Raw genomic sequence first — 24,096 nt, forward strand, 5'->3', positions numbered from 1 at the left:
AGACTGGTTTGATGCAGCTCTCCATGCTTCTCTATCCTGTGCAAGCTTCTTCATCTCCCAGTACCTACTGCATCCTATATCCTTCTGAATCTGCTTAGTGTATTCATCTCTTGGTCTCCCCCTACGATTTTTACCCTCCACGCTGCCCTCCAATACTAAATTGGTGATCCCTTGATGCCTCAGAACATGTCCTACCAACCGATCCCTTCTTCTGGTCAAGTTCTGCCACAAACTTCTCTTCTCCCCAATCCTATTCAATACTTCCTCATTAGTTATGTGATCTACCCATCTAATCTTCAGCATTCTTCTGTAGCACCACATTTCAAAAGCTTCTATTCTCTTCTTGTCCAAACTATTTACCGTCCATGTTTCACTTCCATACATGGCTACACTCCATACAAATACTTTCAGAAATGACTTCGTGATACTTAAATCTATACTCGATGTTAACAAATTTCTCTTCTTCAGAAACGCTTTCCTTGCCATTGCCAGTCTACATTTTATATCCTCTCTACTTCGACCATCATCAGTTATTTTGCTCCCCAAATAGCAAAACTCCTTTACTACTTTCAGTGTCTCATTTCCTAATCTAATACCCTTAGCATCACCTGACTTAGTTCGACTACATTCCATTATCCTCATTTTGCTTTTGTTTATGTTCATCTTATATCCTCCCTTCAAGACACCATCCATTCCGTTCAACTGCTCTTCCAAGTCCTTTGCTGTCTCTGACAGGATTACGTCATCGGTGAACCTCAAAGTTTTTATTTCCTCTCCATGGATTTTAATACCTACTCCAAATTTTTCTTTTGTTTCCTTTACTGCTTGCTCAATACACAGATTGAATAACATCGGGGATAGGCTACAACCCTGTCTTACTCCCTTCCCAACCACTGCTTCCCTTTCATGTCCCTCGACTCTTATAACTGCCATCTGGTTTCTGTACAAATTGTAAATAGCCTTTCGCTCCCTGTATTTTACCCCTGCCACCTTTAGAATTTGAAAGAGAGTATTCCAGTCAACATTGTCAAAAGCTTTCTCTAAGTCTACAAATGCTAGAAACGTAGGTTTGCCTTTCCTTAATCTTTCTTCTAAGATAAGTCGTAAGGTCAATATTGCCTCATGTGTTCCAGTATTTCTACGGAATCCAAACTGATCTTCCCCGAGATCGGCTTCTACTAGTTTTTCCATTCGTCTGTAAAGAATTCGTGTTAGTACTTTGCAACTGTGGCTTATTAAACTGATTGTTCGATAATTTTCACATCTGTCAACACCTGCTTTCTTTGGGATTGGAATTATTATATTCTTCTTGAAGTCTGAGGGTATTTCGCCTGTTTCATACATCTTGCTCACCAGATGGTAGAGTTTTGTCAGGACTGGCTGTCCCAAGGCCGTCAGTAGTTCCAATGGAATGTTGTCTACTCCGGGGCCTTGTTTCGACTCAGGTCTTTCAGTGCTCTGTCAAACTCTTCACGCAGTATCGTATCTCCCATTTCATCTTCATCTACATCCTCTTCCATTTCCATAATATTGTCCTCAAGTGCATCGCCCTTGTATAGACCCTCTATATACTCCTTCCACCTTTCTGCTTTCCCTTCTTTGCTTAGAACTGGGTTTCCATCTGAGCTCTTGATGTTCATACAAGTGGTTCTCTTTTCTCCAAAGGTCTCTTTAATTTTCCTGTAGGCAGTATCTATCTTACCCCTAGTGAGATAAGCCTCTACATCCTTACATTTGTCCTCTAGCCATCCCTGCTTAGCCATTTTGCACTTCCTGTCGATCTCATTTTTGAGACGTTTGTATTCCTTTTTGCCTGCTTCATTTAATGCATTTTTATATTTTCTCCTTTCATCAATTAAATTCGATGTTTCTTCTGTTACCCAAGGATTTCTACTAGCCCTCGTCTTTTTACGTACTTGATCCTCTGCTGCCTTCACTACTTCATCTCTCAAAGCTACCCATTCCTCTTCTACTGTGTTTCTTTCCCCCATTCCTGTCAATTGTTCCCTTATGCTCTCCCTGAAACTCTGTACAACCTCTGGTTCTTTCAGTTTATCCAGGTCCCATCTCCTTAAATTCCGACCTTTTTGCAGTTTCTTCAGTTTTAATCTACAGGTCATAACCAATAGATTGTGGTCAGAGTCCACATCTGCCCCTGGAAATGTCTTACAATTTAAAACCTGGTTCCTAAATCTCTGTCTTACCATTATATAATCTATCTGATACCTTTTAGTATCTCCAGGGTTCTTCCATGTATACAACCTTCTTTTATGATTCTTGAACCAAGTGTTAGCTATGATTAAGTTGTGCTCTGTGCAAAATTCTACTAGGCAGCTTCCTCTTTCATTTCTTAGCCCCAATCCATATTCACCTACTATGTTTCCTTCTCTCCCTTTTCCTACACTCGAATTCCAGTCACCCATGACTATTAAATTTTCGTCTCCCTTCACTACCTGAATAATTTCTTTTATTTCATCATACATTTCTTCAATTTCTTCGTCATCTGCAGAGCTAGTTGGCATATAAACTTGTACTACTGTAGTAGGTGTGGGCTTCGTATCTATCTTGGCCACAATAATGCGTTCACTATGCTGTTTGTAGTAGCTTACCTGCATTCCTATTTTCCTATTCATTATTAAACCTACTCCTGCATTACCCCTATTTGACTTTGTGTTTATAACCCTGTAGTCACCTGACCAGAAGTCTTGTTCCTCCTGCCACCGAACTTCACTAATTCCCACTATATCTAACTTTAACTTATCCATTTCCCTTTTTAAATTTTCTAACCTACCTGCCCGATTAAGGGATCTGACATTCCACGCTCCAATCCGTAGAACGCCAGTTTTCTTTCTCCTGATAACGACATCCTCTTGAGTAGACCCCGCCCGGAGATCCGAATGGGGGACTATTTTACCTCCGGAATATTTTACCCAAGAGGACGCCATCATCATTTAATCATACAGTAAAGCTGCATGCCCTGGGGAAAAATTACGGCTGTAGTTTCCCCTTGCTTTCAGCCGTTCGCAGTACCAGCACAGCACGGCCGTTTTGGTTATTGTTACAAGGCCAGATCAGTCAATCATCCAGACTGTTGCCCTTGCAACTACTGAAAAGGCTGCTGCCCCTCTTCAGGAACCACACGTTTGTCTGGCCGCTCAACAGATACCCCTCCGTTGTGGTAGTACCTACGGTACGGCATGAAGTATGTGGCATTTATTAGCAGAATTTTGACCTTGCCTGATTCAGATTGCTCCCTGGGTTGTTAGTATATGCTTAAGATGACTTTGCTGTGATCTGAACTTGTTTTCAGTTAGCTGTTCACTTTCTGAACTCTGCCATCTTTGATGTCAGGAACCCCTTGTTTGTTCCACCAGTCGTTGCATTACTACCAGTGTAGGTGATCATAGATTGTGTCCTACCTACACAGAGTAGAACAGAGAAGCTGTTATGAAAACTTTCATGCTTTGCAACTTTTCCAGTGCAGCATGTATACTGAGTTTCTAAAGTTACAGTTGCAGCTGCAACAGCAATAGCTGCAGCAAGAGTACAAAGAACAGTGGGAACTCAAGCAGCAGGAAGAGCAGCAGTGACAGCAGCAGTGACAGCAGCAGTGCCAACAGCAGGTGTAATTCTAACAGCAACAGCAGAATGTGATTTTACAACTACTGCAAAACCAACAAGTGTGCAGCTGCGATTTCCTCACCTCCCTCTCTGCCATAGCAGAGCAAACTTCACATGCTGCGCCACATAAAACACAGCATATGAAGTTTGCTATGTAAGGACAGGTTACTCCTGTAACCGAAATTGCAGGTCTGAAGATGGTTCTAGAGGAACTGAAACTGGTTATATGAATAAACATTTTTTGCAGCGAAGACGGATTATAAGTAACATTGGAAAAACCAGTGATTGCGGTTATCCCATCAGACATTATGTCTGTTTTTGCAAACTCTGTTTAATGAGTATACAAACCATCCCATTGGCTCCCCTCAGTGCAGAGTGATTACATACAATGGACAGTTGATCCCACTGTAGGATCACATCATAGTCCAAGTAAGTATAAAAATGTGGCTTGGCAACTAACTCCACCAGTAGTCAACTCAGACAACAACTAACACTTTTGGGTTAGACACTTTTGTGCTTTTTGCTTTTCAAATTCAGGACCAGGTGAGTCTAGTTTCAGTTGCAATACCAGTCACAGAACTTGATCTGTTATGTGTGCAATATAAACAACTGTTTGAACCTCCATAAGATTGTGTGACAGCATACTAGGCCCACGTATCCTTAAAATAATCAGCAGAGCTTAAGTTTTTTGAAGCTCAACCAGTGCCTTTCACGTTGTGCAAGGAAGTTATAACTGAACTAAATAGATCACAGAGTAAGGAATTATGTCTCAAGTATCATCTAGCCTGTGGGCTACACCCTTGGTTGTAGTTTTATAAAACCAAATAGATCACTTTGAATTTGTGGTAATTTTTAGTGTATCATTAATGATAAAGCAAATGTCATCTTTAGAAAAATTTTCTGGGGCCAGTTAATTTAAAAAGAAAGATCTCGCTGATATCTACTTTCTGTTGCCTGTAGATGATCAGATGAAACAGGTTTTAGTGAATAATGTGCAGTTCTGCATGTATCATTGTACCAGGCTACCATTTGGGGTCACAGGTGCTCCCAAAATATTTCAGAGATACCTTGAGCAACTATCCCCAACTGTATTAATTATTTAGATTACTTGCTAATTACTGGAGCCATGCTGGAATAGCACCTGCACAACCTACAGATTTTGTTTGTTTGGCCCCATGTCCATGGTCTGTGTTTCACCTCAAGAAATGCAGTTTATTTATTTATTTTTTTTATTTATTTTTTTTTTTAAGCCAAGTGTAATATACTTTGAATGTGTCTTAAGTAAAGAAAAGCTCATGCCCAAACAAGATCATGTGGATGCAATCACTAAATTAAGGGCTCCTGAGAACCTCAGAGAATGAATCTTGCATAGCCAAAGTCAATTATTATGCAAGATTCATTCCCGGTGTGGCTCACATTTCCCACCTGCTTAATTATTTGGGAAAAAAGGTATTTAATTTGTGTGGTCAGAAGCATGCCACTTTCTGGCATGCTCCTGCAACTTTAAAAGTACTATAGGACAGACTCTTTTTAACAATATGTCATCTCTGCAGAGTTTAATAATTGCCACTGCTGCATCAAATTGTAACATTGGTGCTGTGCTGTCCTACAAATATGTTGATGGCATGAAATAGCCTATTGCTTTTGTATCTACAACATTAAACTAAGAAAGAGGGTCAGGTATCATATACCATGTCAGGAAGTTGCATGTTTACCTTTATGGTAATAAGTTTCACCTGATCACCAACTGCAAGGTCCTTATTTTGCTGTCAAAACTTCCTGATAAGACAGCGCAGTGTCTGCAGTGGTAGGCATTGTTCCTGAGTAAATATACCTACAAGCTGCATTATCAGTCCACCACACAGCATTCAAACACAGATGCACTTTCCAACTAGCCATATGGGACCAATACAGAAATTGGCAGGTTCAAAGCAGTGTATTTTTCCTTAGGTGCTAATCAGCAACACTCCCTCAACAAATTCCCAATTAGGCCCACAAAGTAATAGTGGAATCATGCCACAATCTACTATACTATGTATTGTCTGCTGTGTGGTGGGTTGACCAGAGCACCTGCCTAAGGGCACCAACCTGGCATGGTGCACGTATGTTTCAGTACAACTCAGGCTTAATGTCACTGATCATTTCATATTGTTGGCTGTGGATGATTCTGAAGGCTGGGTGGTATTTCCTTCCATGCTCCACCTTTGCTTACTGAAGCTGCTCCACATTGCATATTGGGAAATTTACAGAATGAAAGCAATAATACAGTGTCATGTGTATTGGTGTTGTGCTGACACCATTATAGAACACATCATCTGGAACTGTCAGTCCTGCACCTCACACTCAGTCAGCCCCACCACATCATTTTATTCCTCAGCCAGATTCTGAGCATCCCTGACAGAGAGTGCATGTTTATTTTGCCATGTCGTTCTGAGGTTGCCAGTTGTCACATTACTCTCTAACTTTCCCAATGCAGAACAACGGAAAATCCAGGATGGAATGTAACAACATTATGAAAAGGAAAGTTGCTACTCACCATAAGCGGAGATGCTGAGTCGCAGATAGGCGCAACAAAAAAACTTTGTGGGTCAGAGAGCTACCACCTCCACAGCAAATTTTCATTAAAGGTGGCATCTTCCACTCTGATTCCCAACAGTAGCCCTCAGTTCACAGTATCTGCCTTTCAGAATTTTTGTAAATGTGATGACATTGAGTATCTGACCACCAACCCATTCCATCCCATGTCTGATTTGGGGGCTTGGACAAGACATTCAGAATGTAGATGTGCAAAATAATGATCACAGATGGCTGTGGGGATGCACTCACCAGCTTCCTCACCACCTTGGTGCACCCCCATGAATGGATGTAGCCTGGCCGAAATTTTACATGGGTGCAGACCTCACACCCTCTTCAACCTGCTGCGCCCGGCTTGGGACCGCCTATGCACACAGCCATATTACAGCATCGACTCCTGTGTCTGAGCTCATACTTTCAGCTAGAACCACTTGCAGCTCATAGGCTGCTTTCTCCTCCTACCAACAGCACTGACATCCTCACAACACAAACAACAGAGGTGCAGCATTTTCGGACTCAGGTGCTCATGGAGGCCAAATGATTGGCACCATCTCCTGCACAGCCAGCACCCACTCCCCTACAGGCAGGACCAAGTTGCACCCCAGAACCCATTGATCAGTTGGTGATAACACTGCCTGCTCCAGCATCTGAACCAGATAATCGTGGAGGGGATCTTCTGCTTGACCCTCTAGTGGGGCTCCCAGTATCTCTCTCTCTTCTTTTCCTTGATGAATTCAGCACAGGCCAGGCCGTTTTCAGCCCTATGTGGCGTTTAAAGGAGGAAGCAGCTTAGTATCCAACAGTGATTCAGATTCCCTGCCTGATCCAAGTATTAATATAGATAATGGGTCACATACTACATACTCGAGACACAACTTTCTCCCACATGAGGCCCTAATAGCAGCAAGCATGTCATGTGGGGCCATCATCTTACATGAGACTGCTTATAAAGAACACCACATTCTACCCCACTCCCATCAAAGGCTTATCCCATCTTATCAGAGGCAGTCCCATCTGTGAATATATATAGATTTATATATACTCATAACGTAACTGCTGCCCAGCATTTTATGTGATTATGATGACCGACCAACCAACTGCCCACTCAAATGAATGGTCACTGCCACTCTGTGGCCAGTGCCAAGGAACTGACAACCAAGTGGCAGAACATGCATGATTTCAGTGGCTGCTTGACAATCTGTGCCATCTGGATCCTTCCCCCAAATACCAGATTCTCTGATGATTTATTGAACTATGTTTGGTAATGCATTTGTCAGCACCAGCCTTCTTTGATATTGGAATTATACATTCTTCTTGAAATTTGAGGGTATTTTGCATATCTCGTATATCCTATATACCAGACAGAATAGTTTGGTCATGCTTGGTTATTCCAAGGAAGTTAATAATTCTTCGCAAATGTCACCTATTCAAGGTGCCTTGTTCTGACTTGGGTCTTTTATTGCCCTGTCCAATTCTTTTCATAGTATCATGTACCCCATATCATATTCATCTTTTTCCTATTCCTTTTCTTTTATATTGTCTTGAAGTTTCTTTCTATTATATAACACTTCTACTCATTCCTTCTACCTTTCATTGTTTCCTTCTTTGCTTATTACTGGCTTGCCATTCCAGCTCTTGATATTCATACTGCTGCTTCCCTTTTCTCCAAAAGTTTATATAATTCTGTAAACAGCATTTATCTTTCCTATGATCATGCATGCTTTTACAGCTTTACACTTTTCTTGTAACCCTTCTAGTCGATTCAAATACATATAGCCAGCAAAAGATGGGGTAGGAGATTTTATTTTTCTGACTCATTTGTTTGGTTGGAAAGATTAGAAAACCATGTTTTTCCAACAAAATTTATTTTGGCTAAACTCTTTGTACCCAAAATACTTAACAAATTTTGAACTTTTTTACTTTTTTTTCAAAAATGTCAGTTTCTTTTGCTCCTAGTACTTTGGCATTTATTTCCTTTTTAAAAGAGTACAAAATTCTGTACAAATTTAATTACTACAACTTCTTTTGCATCCAATGCCATTGGTGGTACAGTCTGTCAAAAAATATCAACTTTTCAAATTTTGTGCAAAATGGCAAATGTCTAGTTTTTGAGCACATTTATTTCAGTTTCTGTGTACATATATTGGTACTGAACATCTCACTTTGTGGTATTCAATTACTGTGTCTGCAATCAGATGATTTATGGCTATCCATGTATTGTAATTCTTATGTCACTAGTCAAAGCTAAGCTCCAGTGCATTTCAGCCCTGACTCATGCATATTTATAAAACTGCATCCTTTAATCATTATATTATAGATATTAAATAACCAGCTACAGAAAATTGAACTTATTAGCTGAAATAAGCATATCATAATAAGTAACTAATTACACTTGTATTAAGAAACTCTGCAGTTCAAATAAAACATAGGTAGTTTTATTATGATTAAAAAGGCATTAACATTTACTAACACTTTTTATTATCACTTCTGGATGCATAATGCCTCTGACTGTGTGTTTCACCCTTTGATGCACTTGACTGGGTGTCACCAGAAATGCTTTGAGTAGTAGAATCGAGTGGATCCCAGGTCGGCCTGTTCATCCAACAGTCAGTCAGCCACTTCCAGTTAGTTAATTTCAGTGTCTGTTTCCTCAGTAATTTCCATAAAATCTGTTTCTTCTTCACTTTCAAACAATGTAAATTCCAAGATGGAATATCAACAATATTGTGAAAAGTATAGATTGCTACTCACTGTAAAGATGACACATTGAGTTGCAGGCAGGCTCAACAAAAAGACTGTTACACACTGAGCTTTCAGTCAAAGCCTTCTTCAGAGAAGAAAACACAATCACATTCATAAAAGCAAGCAAACCTCATGTATATGTGACCACTATCTCCGAATGCATTTTGCAGATACATTCTGGCCAGAGATAGTGATCATTTGTGCATGAGATTTGCTTGCTTGTGTGAATGTGTGTGTATTTTCTTTCTTGGAGTAGGATGTGGTCGAAAGCTCTGTGTGTAACAGTCTTTTCATTGTGCCTATCTGCAACTTAGTGTGTCATCTTTATGGTGAGTAGCAATCTATCCTTTTCATAATGTTCTTCTTTACATTCTTCGTACAAAAATTTTGGCATGTTTTCACAGTTGAGGCCTCTACTGTTACTGCACATGGAAGAACATTTCAAACATGCTTTCCTGCAGGAGCATGCTCTGCCACAGCTCAACTTACATGAGAACCAAACAACACGAAGAACTGACTCAGGTTCTGGATTGTGGCTCATTACAACAGGCCTCAGACCATGATTACTGTGAGTCCAGCCTATTTCTCGGGAGGTTTTCAGTCTCCCATCCAATTTTAGACTTGCTGGTAACACTGTAATGAATTATTTTAAGCAACGTTCTTTTGTGGGTGGCAACCTTACAAGATACTATTTGCTTTTTGTGGCAGATTTGGTGAATAGTTACTGCCACAGATCTTCTGATGTTTGGGAACAGCTAATATCTCCACTATACAATGTGATGATAAACTGTTCTTGTGATGAAGCAAGCTGGGATATTTTTACTTCCCCTCTGGTTTTGCCATCTGCCTCCTTAAAATTCATTTTTTTTTTTTTTTCATTTTTGAACTAATTACCATTAACATATAATCAGCATTTTCATAAAAGAGAAAGGTTGGTTCTGAGTCTTCAAGAATATAACACCAGATCTAATTTTGTCCTTAATTTTGTGTATGTAATTGATTTCCTAATTTACTTTGACCATTTGTAGTCAATACTTTCATTATAGGGCAAAATCAGTAATTGTTTGTAACTTAAATTCTAATGTTGATTTATAAACAAATATAAATTCTGTACTAATTATAAACATTAGGAGGAACAACTAACAGTATTCTTAAAGAATCCATTTGGCTCTATTCAAAAACATGTTAGCAAAGCCAACCCTTAATTAATTCCAAAGTAATTAACAGTTTTGTCAAAAGTATTGTTTTCATAACTATATTTGTTAATTTCACGATTTAAACAAATAATTCAGCCTAACTCTTGTAGTAGAAGAAACTGTTAAAAAGATGGAATTTTTTAATGTATTCAGTTAATTTAATGAATTAAGTTTTAACTGTAATTTCCGTAAATTTAACTTCGAACAATGTGTAGTTTCAGCCCCCATTATTGTGAGGATGTATAAGGGCCTGTTTTTTGTCACAAGACAGTCAGTCCACAGCCGAGTTTCAGATGAGAAACCTGTGTTGGTTAGAACAACAACAATACTTCAACTTAACTGTGAAATAAGTGTTATATAATTAGACCATGTGCTAAAACAATGACAGTGTCTACTCCATACGTACCTTGCTATTCTTCAAGAATTGTGAACTTCGTGGTTAGGTTTTTACTGCTCGTAGATGTTCAATAGTAAACTGTTGTAGCAGTATGTGGAGCTTTGCCAGCAAACTATTAATGAGGCTTATGGAAAGTGAAAACAATAGTGCACTGGCCATATTAGATGTGTATATGGGGGGTTGTGAAAAGTGAAAGTAAACAACTGTGAAATGCAAATGTGTACTTGTTGGCTACATCATATTTTTTCAGCTAGTATCACAACGCAGTACATCAACACCAAGGACACCAAATGAAGAAATAAAGAAAGAAGGCAATCTCTAACTGTTATTGTTTTTTACGGGTAGTGTCTGGCTTCTTGAATGTGCCAAGTGCTGAGTTTAGGTGTCACATTTCTTAATGATGTTACTAAGTTTCATTTTTCCTTGACCGAAAAAAGATTATGTTATATCATATCCACTAACGGCATGACTGAATGGAAGATCTTCAGCGTTACACTTGTAGGATACAGTGCAAAACCACTTGTCTTCTCACTTCCTTTTCCTGGCTTTTGAAAAAATATGTTTTCGAAGTCTTGTCCTAAACCAGCCATGAACACAAGAGGTCAACATCTTCCTCCACTATGACCACACTTCAAAATCCTTGGTTCTTGAAATGGCAGATGTTACAGTTATAATCCTAACTTCTTGTGCCTGGTCAACCTCAATGCTACAGCCTAAAAATTCCTTTCTAAGAATTGTGATCAAGAGATTCTTGTTTTGTTAATTGTACAAAAAACTTTCCTGAGGGACTTGGTTTACCATTTCTGATTCAACTACAACTTCAAGTGAAGAATGTTTTCTAGACCTTCAAATTCTCTCGGCTCTCTTTTTGCTATGTTTGTCTCCCTCACTTGGGTACCTATCAAATACAATAGGAAATTGAGATCCAAATGTTGCAGATAAGAAACATAACTTTGGGCTATTGATTTGAAGGAAAGATTTTGTGGCCAAGTTACTTAGTGTATAAGGTAACCTCCATCAACAGCAAAAAAGTTTATTTGGTGCATTTGAGTTCGCATCCTTCACTGGAACAAAGGTGTTGTAGAATGAAGATTTTGTTCCTTTTTGCATACCTTTTTTTTGTGAGAATAGAGACACTGGAAAAGGAGAATGTTCATGTTTCAGAACGGCTTTTAATTCTTCTTCACTTTGTAGTGATGTATGAATCACAATAGCTGGATGCCTGGGAATCATTCCATTGTAGACAGAGGATGTAGTTCAGTTGATCTCGTCTGTGAAGATATTGGGTGATGAGAGGGGAGCTCCTTTGCAGCCTGATTTTGGAGGTAGTGAGAGGATTGGCCAAAGGAATTCTCATTACTGCAGATGTGCCATCTATGGGTGTGGAAGGGATGACAGCTGTCCAAATAAAGATACTGTTGATGGTTAGTGAGCTTGACATGTGTAGTGGTATGAATGGACCCGTCATAGAGGTGGTGGTCAAAGTCCAGCCTGGTGGCACATTGAACCAAGGGAGACCAGATAAAGCAAGTGGGAGAGAAGATGTTGAGGCTGTGGAGGAATGAGGAAAGAGTATCTTGGTCATAGGGCCAGCCCATGAAGATATCATCAGCAAACCTGAACAAAACGAGGGGTTTGGCATTTTGAGAAACTAGGAAGGTTTCCTCTAGATGGTACACGCCCATGGCTATGCTGTGGATTTGTTTGTATATCTCCCCCTGAAGAGAGAAGTAGTTATGTGTGAGGATGTAACTAGTTATATGTGTAAGGGATGAGGTGGTGGATCTACAGTTAGAAGGACAATAGGTAGTGTTTGATAGCAGCAAGGCCATGACCATGAGAGATATTTATATAACCATCAGCCCCTGTCCTACCTGCTGTGAACCACTCACATAACACATCTTCTACATCCCCAAAATCTCCCTCCCAGTGTCCCACAAAACCCAGAACCTAAACAAACCCAAAACGCTGTTGTCACTCTATCCACCAAAACCCTTGATCCCACTGAAGAATCAGTCCTATCCAAAGGCCTCACCTTCAGCCCCACACCCAAGTTTGGTCTGACAGACTAATCAAAGACCTACTCTCCTTCTCCTGATTAATACAGTGGAAAAACAGTTTTGCTACCAATTCATCCAATCAAAGCCAATTTAAATCCAATATTAAACCTTGCCTCCCCCAGTCCAGTTCACATCACCATCTTACCCATGCCCCCCCCCCCCCTGTCCCACCTAACATTGCCATGTTACCTTCCAGGAATTCCTTACCTCCAACTTAGCCTCACCATCATTTTCAAGATCTCTTCCAAAGGAGTAGTCAGACAGTTGGTAGATACCTTGTATAAGGTGATCAGTTCATCATGACAGTGAGAAGTCTGTGTGGAGATTGCAATCCTTAGGTGAAATATTGGAAAATGGAATGATTTTAGAAGCTGGCAATACTAGCAAAATATCTGTGTTATTTACACTGGTCACTTGTGTTGAATCCCTCCAAAATAAGATTAGGGATATTGAACATATGCTAATTAATTTAGTGTTATAGATATGTTGAACCATACAGTTGGATAAATTTTTTAACAAATATACCACTCCTGCTTCATAAGTCAGTCTGTTACCAGATTTGGCAATCGACATGGAATTTTTCTCTTTGCCATCACTGTTTGGAAAATATAAGCAAATGAAGCCTGAAACTGCTTACATTTCTGAGCCATGAGATTCTTCATCTTGCGTGTGCACATGTACCAACTATTTTTTCTTTTTCCTTGAAGTAATAGCTGTAGGAGCCTGTACTTAACTACATACAAAGCAGCTTACAAAGCTTTTTTTAGGAACCCTAAAAGCTTCCTGCATCCTATCCATACCAGTCATAAATAAAATGCAGCACATACGATGGAATAAATTATTTGTTCTTTCCTAAATTCAGATGTACATGCATCAATACATTCTTTGGCAGTAATGGTACAATAAAAAGTACTCAATACCAAGTGTTTCATAGCAAATTTCACAGGGGAAATGAATGTATTTCATAGTGTGAATTATTTTCCTGTGCATAACAAAACAAATGTTTCTAACTTCTTTTCAGGGTGAAGAAACTGCTGAAGCAGATAGATAAGTTGCAGTTACAGCTGGCAGAATCTCGTGCCCAGGTCAGAGACCTAAAGACACAACTTGCAGATGCAGCAGATTACAAAGTAAGCTTACTGTTGTGACCACTATGCATGGAGCCTTAGTATGTGATATATATCACTGAATTACAAATGACTGGTACTCTTTATGGCAGTGAGTTCATATGTAGTGGTCTTTCTTATTCTTCACTGGCAATTCCTCATGTTTATTCCTTGTAATTATCTGTATACGAGTCCACAGCATTGACAAGTTGGAAAAGGGGAGGGGGTGCATATGCATACTCACATAAAATGAGTCACTGTCTACAAAGAAAAAAATCTTGATGCACATAAGAAAATTTGATGGGATACACTAATGTACTGAAATGGTTGATGGGATACATTAATGTATTGAAATAGTTGTTCTTCTGCCTGCTGATATGGTGTCTGAATGAAGGTATTACACAGAGGGAGGGCAGAGGAATAGTTTCCTGTTGAAAGTAAATCCCAAATTAATATAAATTGGTATAGTGCACTGGAGCATGCACAAGATTTCTGCACGTTTTTCCATACTTATTTATGATTCAAAACAGGTTATGCACATTACTTTGTCTCTTAATTTTAATCACTGTGACAAAGGAAAAGGTGATGTGGTCAGTGAAGTCAGTGCCAGATAATGATAAGTTAATATTAATCTTGTGTAGATTGTGAAGTGTTGTGTGTCACACAGGGATAAAAAGAGAGAGAAAAATCTGTCGTACTCAATGAGCTTCTTTTATTAACATCTCTCAAGTGTTAATGTCAGTTTTTCTGTGCATAACAGTCAGATGCCCTCTTGAACTACAATATGAGATGAAATAGCTGTATGAATATCAAGAGCTCAGTGGCAAGTCAGCACAATGCAAAGAAAGACTGGCTGAAATGTGGAAGAAATGCATAGAAGGGCTGTATTAAGGGAAGAAACTTGAAGACAGTATTATGGAAGGGGAAGAGGAACTGGATGTAGATGAAAAGGGGATATGATAAGATACTGCTTTCCAGATCTTCAGTGTATTAATGATGTCCACATTTGAATTCATCGAAGTATTAGATTAAAATAGAAAGAAACATTCCACATGGGAAAAATATATTAAAAACAAAGATTCCATGACTTACCAAATGGGAAAGCACTGGTAGATAGACACAATAAAAAAACACACAAAATTTCAAGCTTTCGCAACCAACGGTTGCTTTGTCAGGAAAGAGTGAAGGAGAGGGAAAGACGAAAGGATGTAGGTTTTAAGGGAGAGGGTAAGGAGTCATTCCAATCCCGGGAGCAGAAAGACTTACCTTGGAGGGAAAAAAGAACAGGTATATACTCGCACACACACACATATCCATCCACACATAAACAGACACAAGCAGACATATTTAAAGGCCATGGAGAAAGGGGTAGCTGTAAGATGCAAAAGTGTAGGAGCTGAAGTGCTGCTTGCCCCTCACTGCAGTTGGATGGTAGCAGTGAATAGCTGCATCCTGGCTGACATTGGCAGTAGTCACTTCAAAATGCTCTGCCATTGTCTGAGCCATGTCTCTGGGTGTTGTTTGGAGACACCACTGTTTCAGCACTGCTGTTATTGGTAAATGACTGTGTTTACCAGAAGCCCTTCTGATGGCTTCCCATATTTTTGTAGAGTAAATGGAATGGTTGGTGGATTCCAGGAATGCTTGCTGTGACCGTTTCTTGCTCTCGTTGATTACACGTTGGGTATTGACTCTCACGACCCAAAATGCTGTGAGGTTTTCTGCTGTTGGGCAGTGCTTAAACTGTCGAAGAGCTGCATGCCAGTCCCAGATTGCTGAGCGGTACTCAGTGGTCCACCAAGGTACAGGACGCTTTCTAAGATGACCTGAGGACTTTGGAATGTATGAGTCAGTGGCATGATGGATCACTCATGTAATGTGGTCCACCCATTCCTGGACACCATCATAGTGTTCAGACACAGCCAGCTGGCTGAACAGCATCCAGTTAACCCAGCTGACCCTCCATTTTGGTGGCTTCTCTTCGGGTAATGTTCCATCCAGCAGGTGAATGTGGAGTGGGAAGTGATCACTGGAATGAAGGTCATCAGTGACTTCCCATTGAACAGAATCTGTGAGTACCAAAAGCTGAAAGAGAGGTCAGTAGTTGAGTACCCAGTAGCAGCACAGAAATGAGTGGGAGTACCTGTGCTGAGGAAGCACAGCTCATGAGATGTCACGAGACTCTCAAAAACCCAACCCCAAGAGCAAGTGGAGCTCAAGCCTCACAAGACATGATGGGCATTGAAGTCTCCCAGTAGGAGAAATGGTTGGGGGAGTTGTTCCATAAGGTCTGTGAGAGCCTCAGAGTCTATTGCACCTTGTGGAGGTAGCTACAATAAGTTAACAGTGATCCTCTGACACACCTGAATTGCTTGCAGATTATTAGCCAAGGGGAGAGCAGAGGAATGGTGCGCATTGTTTACAAACACAATGACTCCTCCCTTGTCCTTTTCCCAGTCAGCTCATCCTTGCAAAAGAGCATACAGCCCTGTAGTACACGGGCATTGGGCACTTTAAAATGTGTTTCCTGAAAACACAAGCATGGGGGTGTTCGTGTGTTAGGGGTTGCAGTTCCTCCACATGTGTTCTCAACCCACTCTGCTATAGGACGGGAGCCATCTATCAAGGGAGTTGCACTTTCATCCTGACTTTCTGCCAGGGAGGGGAGCCCGCAATGTGTGGAGGCTCAGTCTTGTGGCGAGATGATTCCCCAGTCCAATACCAAGATCCATCACCTCTGAAGAAGATTCCAGAGAGACATTGGAGAGGATTATGTCAACATCACTGGATGGCGTACTTCCGAGTTCTTTGCCTTCGACTTTGATTTTTTTTGTCTGAGGAGGCTTCAGAGCCACAACCATGGAAGTGGTAGTGGCAGCACTGGATGGTGGACAAGACTGGATCTGTTGAGGGGCAGGAAGTTCCACAATGTCAGAACTGTGACCTCTTCTGAAGTTCTGGGGGGAGGTGGAGGCTTTGAAGTAATTGCAGCATCACAAGTGCATTGACAAACTAGCAATTTCTGTTTGTGTAGCGTCATCGGTTATTTGGACATGTCGTTTGAGAACAGAAGCAAACTAGGGAGCAAACATGAGTGGTTGCATGGCCTTATATATCTTTTTGGCTTCACCATATGGTACGTGCTTTGTCATCTTTATCTCCTGAATCTTCCATTCTTCAAGAAAGACACTGCAATCCCTACTCTGGACAGGGTAATCTCCAGAGCAGTTGACACACTTTGGAAGAGCAGAACAACCAACTCCCCTAATGAGTGGCTTTACCACATTTGCCACAAGTTGCTTCCCTCTTACAACCAAGAGTACTGTGCCTGAAGTGTTGGCATTTAAAAGAGCACACTGGGTTCAGTAAATAAGGCCATATGCTTAGGCAAAGAAAACCTGCTGTGACATGCTCTGAAAGTTTTATACTGCTAAATATAACTGTAAGAAAGTCTGATTTGACAAGATCACCATCCACCCTTTTCATAATGTTTTGCACATCAACAGTGTCTTCCTGGCACTACTCAGCTTTCAAGTTCTTCTCAGGGAATGGCAACTAGATCCTGGCAAGTCACAACACCTTTGCTGTAATCCAAGGTGTTGTGCAGTTCAGTTTCAGTTGCATACTCCCCGAGGCCATGAGCTTTCTGGAGGTCCTTCACTTGTTAGGAACTACATTTTTCCCATTTTGCAAGTGTTTGACAGATTTTAAGGTTCCAGCAATGTCCCATAAACCTTATTGTATATAGAATCAAAAAAAATTATCAAAGCTATCCTCTTACCATTTAACTATTATAAACACATTTCTGATAACAAGCATGCCTTCAGTTATTAACTGGAGGACTGGCTACCACAGCTCTCTTGTTTGATCGGGTGTTAGTGGCTTCCAGCAGCCCACCTTTCCTTCTGGGAGGAGGAAGATAAAATTTCAAAGGATCGATCAAGGTCCCATGAGCAGCTAGGAAAACAAAAGTCCACCTAGACAGAGCCCCACATGCCTAGGTAAGCCTTGTACAACTGAGGTGCAGCAGGTTCCTGATAGCTTGCCAGCTAATGACTGTTCCATCTTAACAGCCATGCTTGTCATCAGCATGCAGCACACTTTTAGATTAAGGTTTTTCTTAGAGGCTTCTACTACCCTCACAATCTGGGTGGTCAAGCAACGATCTTTGCTCCCTGTGACACACAGTGTTCCCCCTAGTGCTCCACATGCTGGTCTCTGAAGCAGTCCCAGAGCTTACGGTGTCAGTGGATTGGTGACATTTACCACTCCCCAGATCAGGAACTCCCAGGTTGTCAAGCCTCTACCCAAAAAAAAAAGTGCTGAGCCCCTGAGGTCTTATAACACAGGGCTAGTAACACTTATCCTAAACACTCTGTCTGTAAGCTAGGACTGAATTTAATTGAGAATGCAAGAATATAATGTCATGAATAGTATTAATGTAAGAGTGCTATATTCGTGGAGAGATATTTGGAACTGTGAGTATGGAGGCATTGATGAATAAAAAAAATACATTGTAACACTATCACATCATGGCACCAATGGAAGCTCTGCTAGTATTATGGTTTCATTGCCACTTTTCATGTTCATTACAATTTCATATGTTGTTGTTGTTGTGGTCTTCAGTCCTGAGACTGGTTTGATGCAGCTCTCCATGCTACTCTATCCTGTGCAAGCTTCTTCATCTCCCAGTACTTACTGCAACCTACATCCTTCTGAATCTGCTTAGTGTATTCATCTCTTGGTCTCCCTCTACAATTTTTACCCTCCACGTTGGCCTCCAATGCTAAATTTGTGATCCCCTGATGCCTCAGAACATGTCCTACCAACTGGTCCCTTCTTCTTGTCAAGTTGTGCCACAAACTCCTCTTCTCCCCAAATTCTATTCAATACTTCATCATTAGTTGTGTGATCTATCCATCTAATCTTCAGCATTCTTCTGTAGCACCACATTTCGAAAGCTTCTATTCTCTTCTTGTCCAGACTATTTATCGTCCGCGTTTCACTTCCATACATGGCTACACTCCATACAAATACTTTCAGAAATGACTTCCTGACACTTAAATCTATACTCGATGTTAACAAATTTCTCTTCTTCAGAAACGCTTTTGTTGCCATTGCTAGTCTACATTTTATGTCCTCTCTACTCTACCATCATGAGTTATTTTGCTCCCCAAATAGCAAAACTCCTTTACTACTTTAAGTGTCTCATTTTCTAATCTAATTCCCTCAGCAACACCCGACTTAATTCGACTACATTCCATTATCTTCGTTTTGTTTTTGTTGATGTTCATCTTATATCCGCCTTTCAAGACACTGTCCATTCTGTTCAACTGCTCTTCCAAGTCCTTTGCTGTCTCTGACAGAATTACAATGTCATCGGCGAACTTCAAAGTTTTTATTTCTTCTCCATGGATTTTAATACCTACTCCGAACTTTTGTTTCCTTTATTGCTTGCTCAATATATAGATTGAATAACATCGGGAAGAGGCTACAGCCCTGTCTCAATCCCTTCCCAACCACTGCTTCCCTTTCGTGCCCCTTGGCTCTTATAACTGCCATCTGGTTTCTGTACAAATTGTAAATAGCCTTTCGCTCCCTGTATTTTACCCCTGCCACCTTTAGAATTTGAAAGAGAGTATTCCAGTCAACATTGTCGAAAGCTTTCTCTAAGTCTACAAATGCTAGAAACGTAGGTTTGCCTTTCCTTAATCTTTCTTCTAAGGTAATTCGTAAGGTCAGTGTTGCCTCATGTGTTCCAACATTTCTACGGAATCCAAACTGATCTTCCCTGAGGTCGGCTTCTACCAGTTTTTCCATTCATCTGTAAAGAATTCACGTTAGTATTTTGCAATTGTGACTTATTAAACTGATAGTTCGGTAATTTTCACATCTGTCAACACCTACTTTCTTTGGGATTGGAATTATTATATTCTTCTTGAAGTCTGAGGGTATTTTGCCTGTCTGATACATCTTGCTCACCAGATGGTAGAGTTTTGTCAGGACTGGCTCTACCAAGGCTGTCAGTAATTCTAATGGAATGTTGTCTTTCCCGGGGCCTTGTTTCGACTCAGGTCTTTCAGTGCTGTGTCAAACTCTTCACGCAGTATCTTATATCCCATTTCATCTTCATCTACATCCTCTTCCATTTCCATAATATTGTATTCAAGTACATCGCTCTTGTATAGACCCTCTATATACTCCTTCCATTTTTCTGCTTTTCTTTCTTTGCTTAGAACTGGGTTTCCATCTGAGCTCTTGATATTCATACAAGTGGCTCTCTTTTCTCCAAAGGTCTCTTTAATTTTCCTGTAGGCAGTATCTATCTTGCCCCTAGTGAGATAAGCCTCTACATCCTTACATTTGTCCTCTAGCCATCCCTGCTTAGCCATTTTGCACTTCCTGTCGATCTCATTTTTGAGACGTTTGTATTCGTTTTTGCCTGCTTCATTTACTGCATTTTTATATTTTCTCCTTTCATCAATTAAATTCAATATATCTTCTGTTACCCAAGGATTTCTACTAACCCTCGTGTTTTTACCTACTTGATCCTCTGCTGCCTTCACTATTTCATCCCTCAAAGCTACTCATTCTTCTTCTACTGTATTTCTTTCCCCATTCCTGACAATTGTTCCCTTATGCTCTCCCTGAAACTCTGTACAACCTCTGGTTCAGTCAGTTTACCCAGGTCCCATCTCCTTAAATTACCACCTTTTTGCAGTTTCTTCAGTTTTAATCTACCGTTCATAACCAATAGATTGTGGTCAGAGCCCACATCTGCCCCTGGAAATGTCGTACAATTTAAAACCTGGTTCCTAAATTTCTGTCTTACCATTATATAATCTATCTGATACCTTCTAGTATCTCCAGGATTCTTCCATGTATACAACCTTCTTTCATGATTCTTGAACCAAGTGTTAGCTATGATTAAGTTATGCTCTGTGCAAAATTCTACCAGACAGCTTCCTCTTTCATTTCTCTCCCCCAATCCATATTCACCCACTATGTTTCCTTCTCTCCCTTTTCCTACTCTCGAATTCCAGTCACCCATGACTACTAAATTTTCATCTCCCTTCACTACCTGAATAATTTCTTATATCTGATCATACATTTCATCAATGTCTTCATCATCTCCAGAGCTAGTTGGCATATAATCTTGTACTACTGTAGTACGCATGGGCTTTGTGTCTATCTTGGCCACAATAATGCGTTCACTATGCTCTTTGTAGTAGCTTACTCACAATCCTATTTTTTTATTCATTATTAAACCTACTCCTGCATTACCCCTATTTGATTTTGTGTTTATAACCCTGTATTCACCTGACCAAAAGTCTTGTTCCTCTTGCCACCGAACTTCACTAATTCCCCCTATATCTAACTTTAACCTATCCATTTCCCTTTTTAAATTTTCTAACCTACCTGCCCAATTAAGGGATCTGACATTCCACGCTCCAATCCGTAGAATTCCAGTTTTCTTTCTCCTGATAACGACATCCTCTTGAGGAGTCCCCGCCCGGAGATCCGAATGGGGGACTATTTTACCTACGGAATATTTTACTCAAGAGGACGCCATCATCATTTAACCATACAGTAAAGCTGCATGCCCTTGGGAAAAATTACGGCTGTAGTTTCCCCTTGCTTTCAGCCATTCGCAGTACCAGCACAGCAAGGCCGTTTTGGTTAGTGTTACAAGGGCAGATCAGTCAATCCTCCAGACTGTTGCCCCTGCAACTACTGAAAAGGCTGCTGCCCCTCTTGAGGAACCACACGTTTGTCTGGCCTCTCAACAGATACCCCTCCATTGTGGTTGCACCTACGGTACGGCCATCTGTATCACTGAGGCACACAAGCCTCCCCACCAACAGCAAGGTCCATGGTTCATGGGGGTGGAATTTCATATAAGAGTTTCTTATTTTTTTATCAAATTGTTCTGTTTGCTCATACATCTTTATGCCCCCTTCTGTGGCTAAGTTGCCAGTATCATCAAGAAATTTTCTTTGGCAACAGGACTGGATGGGTATCCATTTAGACTCATGAATACAACTAGGACCTAAAGTAGAATTTTTGAAACCCAGAGCCAGAATCAGACCATAGTGATTGGAAAGTTATGTGTTAACCACCTGCTGCAGTTCCAGTCACTGAAGCGTCAAGCAGATAATAAATCTGTGGTCACTTGGCTGGTGTTGTATAGCATGGTGGCAAAATGGAGAAATTCTTTGCATCCTGTTTCACATTGGCCTGTAGTCTATTCTCCCCATAAAATGAAGGCTTATCTTCAATTTCACATAGATATCCTCCCTTTCTTATATGCAGAGCACTTCTTGAATGAATTCTATTTCCATTGTCAGTTGTATATTGTGCCACCATGTCATTTCTACCACTTTTCTTATCTAGCTCTACTAGCTATATAATTTCTTTACTTTTTCCCATGTTTTTTCTTTGCAGCAGCCCATGCTTCATTCATAGATCTCAGGTTTTGTTATTGAAAAACTTCATGACATCTATACCTTAATTTTTTTTTCCTCCCCCTTCCCCACATTTAGGTCAGGCAGGCACCAAGTTTTTCGTTTTTGCATTCTTTGTTTCCAGACCCCAAGAAGTCTTTTTGCTTCCTTACCTGCAAATAACAAGTAGACATAAACAAAACATTACTTTAGAATTACTTTGAAAATCATTGGTAGTCTCCCAAACCTCTCGATCTACTAGACACTAGTGAATGGCTGTTCCCCTTCTATCCTTCCAAATATAGCAGCTGCTTTTGAACAAACAATGTACAGGGCTATTACAAATGATTGAAGCGATTTCATAAATTCACTGTAGCTCCATTCATTGACATATGGTCACGACACACTACAGATATGTAGAAAAACTCATAAAGTTTTGTTCGGCTGAAGCCGCACTTCAGGTTTCTGCCGTCAGAGCGCTCGAGAGCGCAGTGAGACAAAATGGCGACAGGAGCCGAGAAAGCGTATGTCGTGCTTGAAATGCACTCACATCAGTCAGTCATAACAGTGCAACGACACTTCAGGACGAAGTCCAACAAAGCTCCACCAACTGATAACTCCATTTGGCGATGGTATGCGCAGTTTAAAGCTTCTGGATGCCTCTGTAAGGGGAAATCAATGGGTCGGCCTGCAGTGAGCGAAGAAACGGTTGAATGTGTGCGGCAAGTTTCACGCGTAGCCCGCGGAAGTCGATGAATAAAGCAAGCAGGGAGCTAAACGTACCACAGCCGATGGTTTGGAAAATCTTACGGAAAAGGCTAAAGCAGAAGCCTTACCGTTTACAATTGCTACAAGCCCTGACACCCGATGACAAAGTCAAACGCTTTGAATTTTCGGCGCGGTTGCAACAGCTCATGGAAGAGGATGCATTCAGTGCGAAACTTGTTTTCAGTGATGAAGCAACATTTTTTCTTAATGGTGAAGTGAACAGACATAATGTGCGAATCTGGGCGGTAGAGAATCCTCACGCATTCGTGCAGCAAATTCGCAATTAACCAAAAGTTAACGTGTTTTGTACAATCTCACGGTTTAAAGTTTACGGCCCCTTTTTCTTCTGCGAAAAAAACGTTACAGGACACGTGTATCTGGACATGCTGGAAAATTGGCTCATACCACAACTGGAGACCGACAGCGCCGACTTCATCTTTCAACAGGATGGTGCTCCACCGCACTTCCATCATGATGTTCAGCATTTCTTAAAAAGGAGATTGGAAAACCGATGGATCAGTCGTAGTGGAGATCATGATCAGCAATTCATGTCATGGCCTTCACGCTCTCCTGACTTAACCCCATGTGATTTCTTTCTGTGGGGTTATGTGACCTCCTCTACCAAGAAATGTGCCAGAACTGCGAGCTCGCATCAACGATGCTTTCGAACTCATTGATGGGGACATGATGCGCCGAGTGTGGGAGGAACTTGATTATCGGCTTGATGTCTGCCGAATCACTAAAGGGGCACATATCGATCATTTGTGAATGCCTAAAAAAACTTTTTGAGTTTTTGTATGTGTGTGCAAAGCATTGTGAAAATATCTCAAATAATAAAGTTATTGTAGAGCTGTGAAATCGCTTCAATCATTTGTAATAACCCTGTATTTTGTGCAGCGGATAAGCTGTCATGCAGAAGATTAAGGACTTGTCACCTCCTGGGCTTATTCCTCCATAAGCCTGGAGGTCCAACATAGCTACATATCATTCTATGCTCTCCAAACTGGGCATTTAAATTTCTTATAGTAGGTATGTTTTCACTATCTTATGTTCTTCAGAATTGTTCAAGACACCTTTGTTTCTAATTTTTAAGTTTCATTATTGGTGAGAAATTTTACCCCAATTCGGTAAACTGAAAATGTAATTATTCTCTCACAAACAAACTGAATCTTATATAAATATAGGCTT

At 40.5% G+C, this 24,096-nt stretch overlaps 1 protein-coding gene across 1 annotated transcript in view; it reads left to right on the top strand.

Annotated features, from left to right (window-relative positions):
* LOC126092889 (coiled-coil domain-containing protein 170) overlaps positions 1-24,096 on the top strand; it is a 380,321-nt gene that overhangs the window by 309,281 nt on the left and 46,944 nt on the right. Inside the window, exon 12 of the mRNA XM_049908619.1 lies at positions 13,612-13,720. Coding sequence (XP_049764576.1) covers positions 13,612-13,720 — 109 coding nt within the window. The remainder of the gene's footprint in view (positions 1-13,611; positions 13,721-24,096) is intronic.

Source organism: Schistocerca cancellata, chromosome 7, assembly GCF_023864275.1.
Source record: "Schistocerca cancellata isolate TAMUIC-IGC-003103 chromosome 7, iqSchCanc2.1, whole genome shotgun sequence".
Lineage (NCBI taxonomy): Eukaryota > Metazoa > Arthropoda > Insecta > Orthoptera > Acrididae > Schistocerca > Schistocerca cancellata.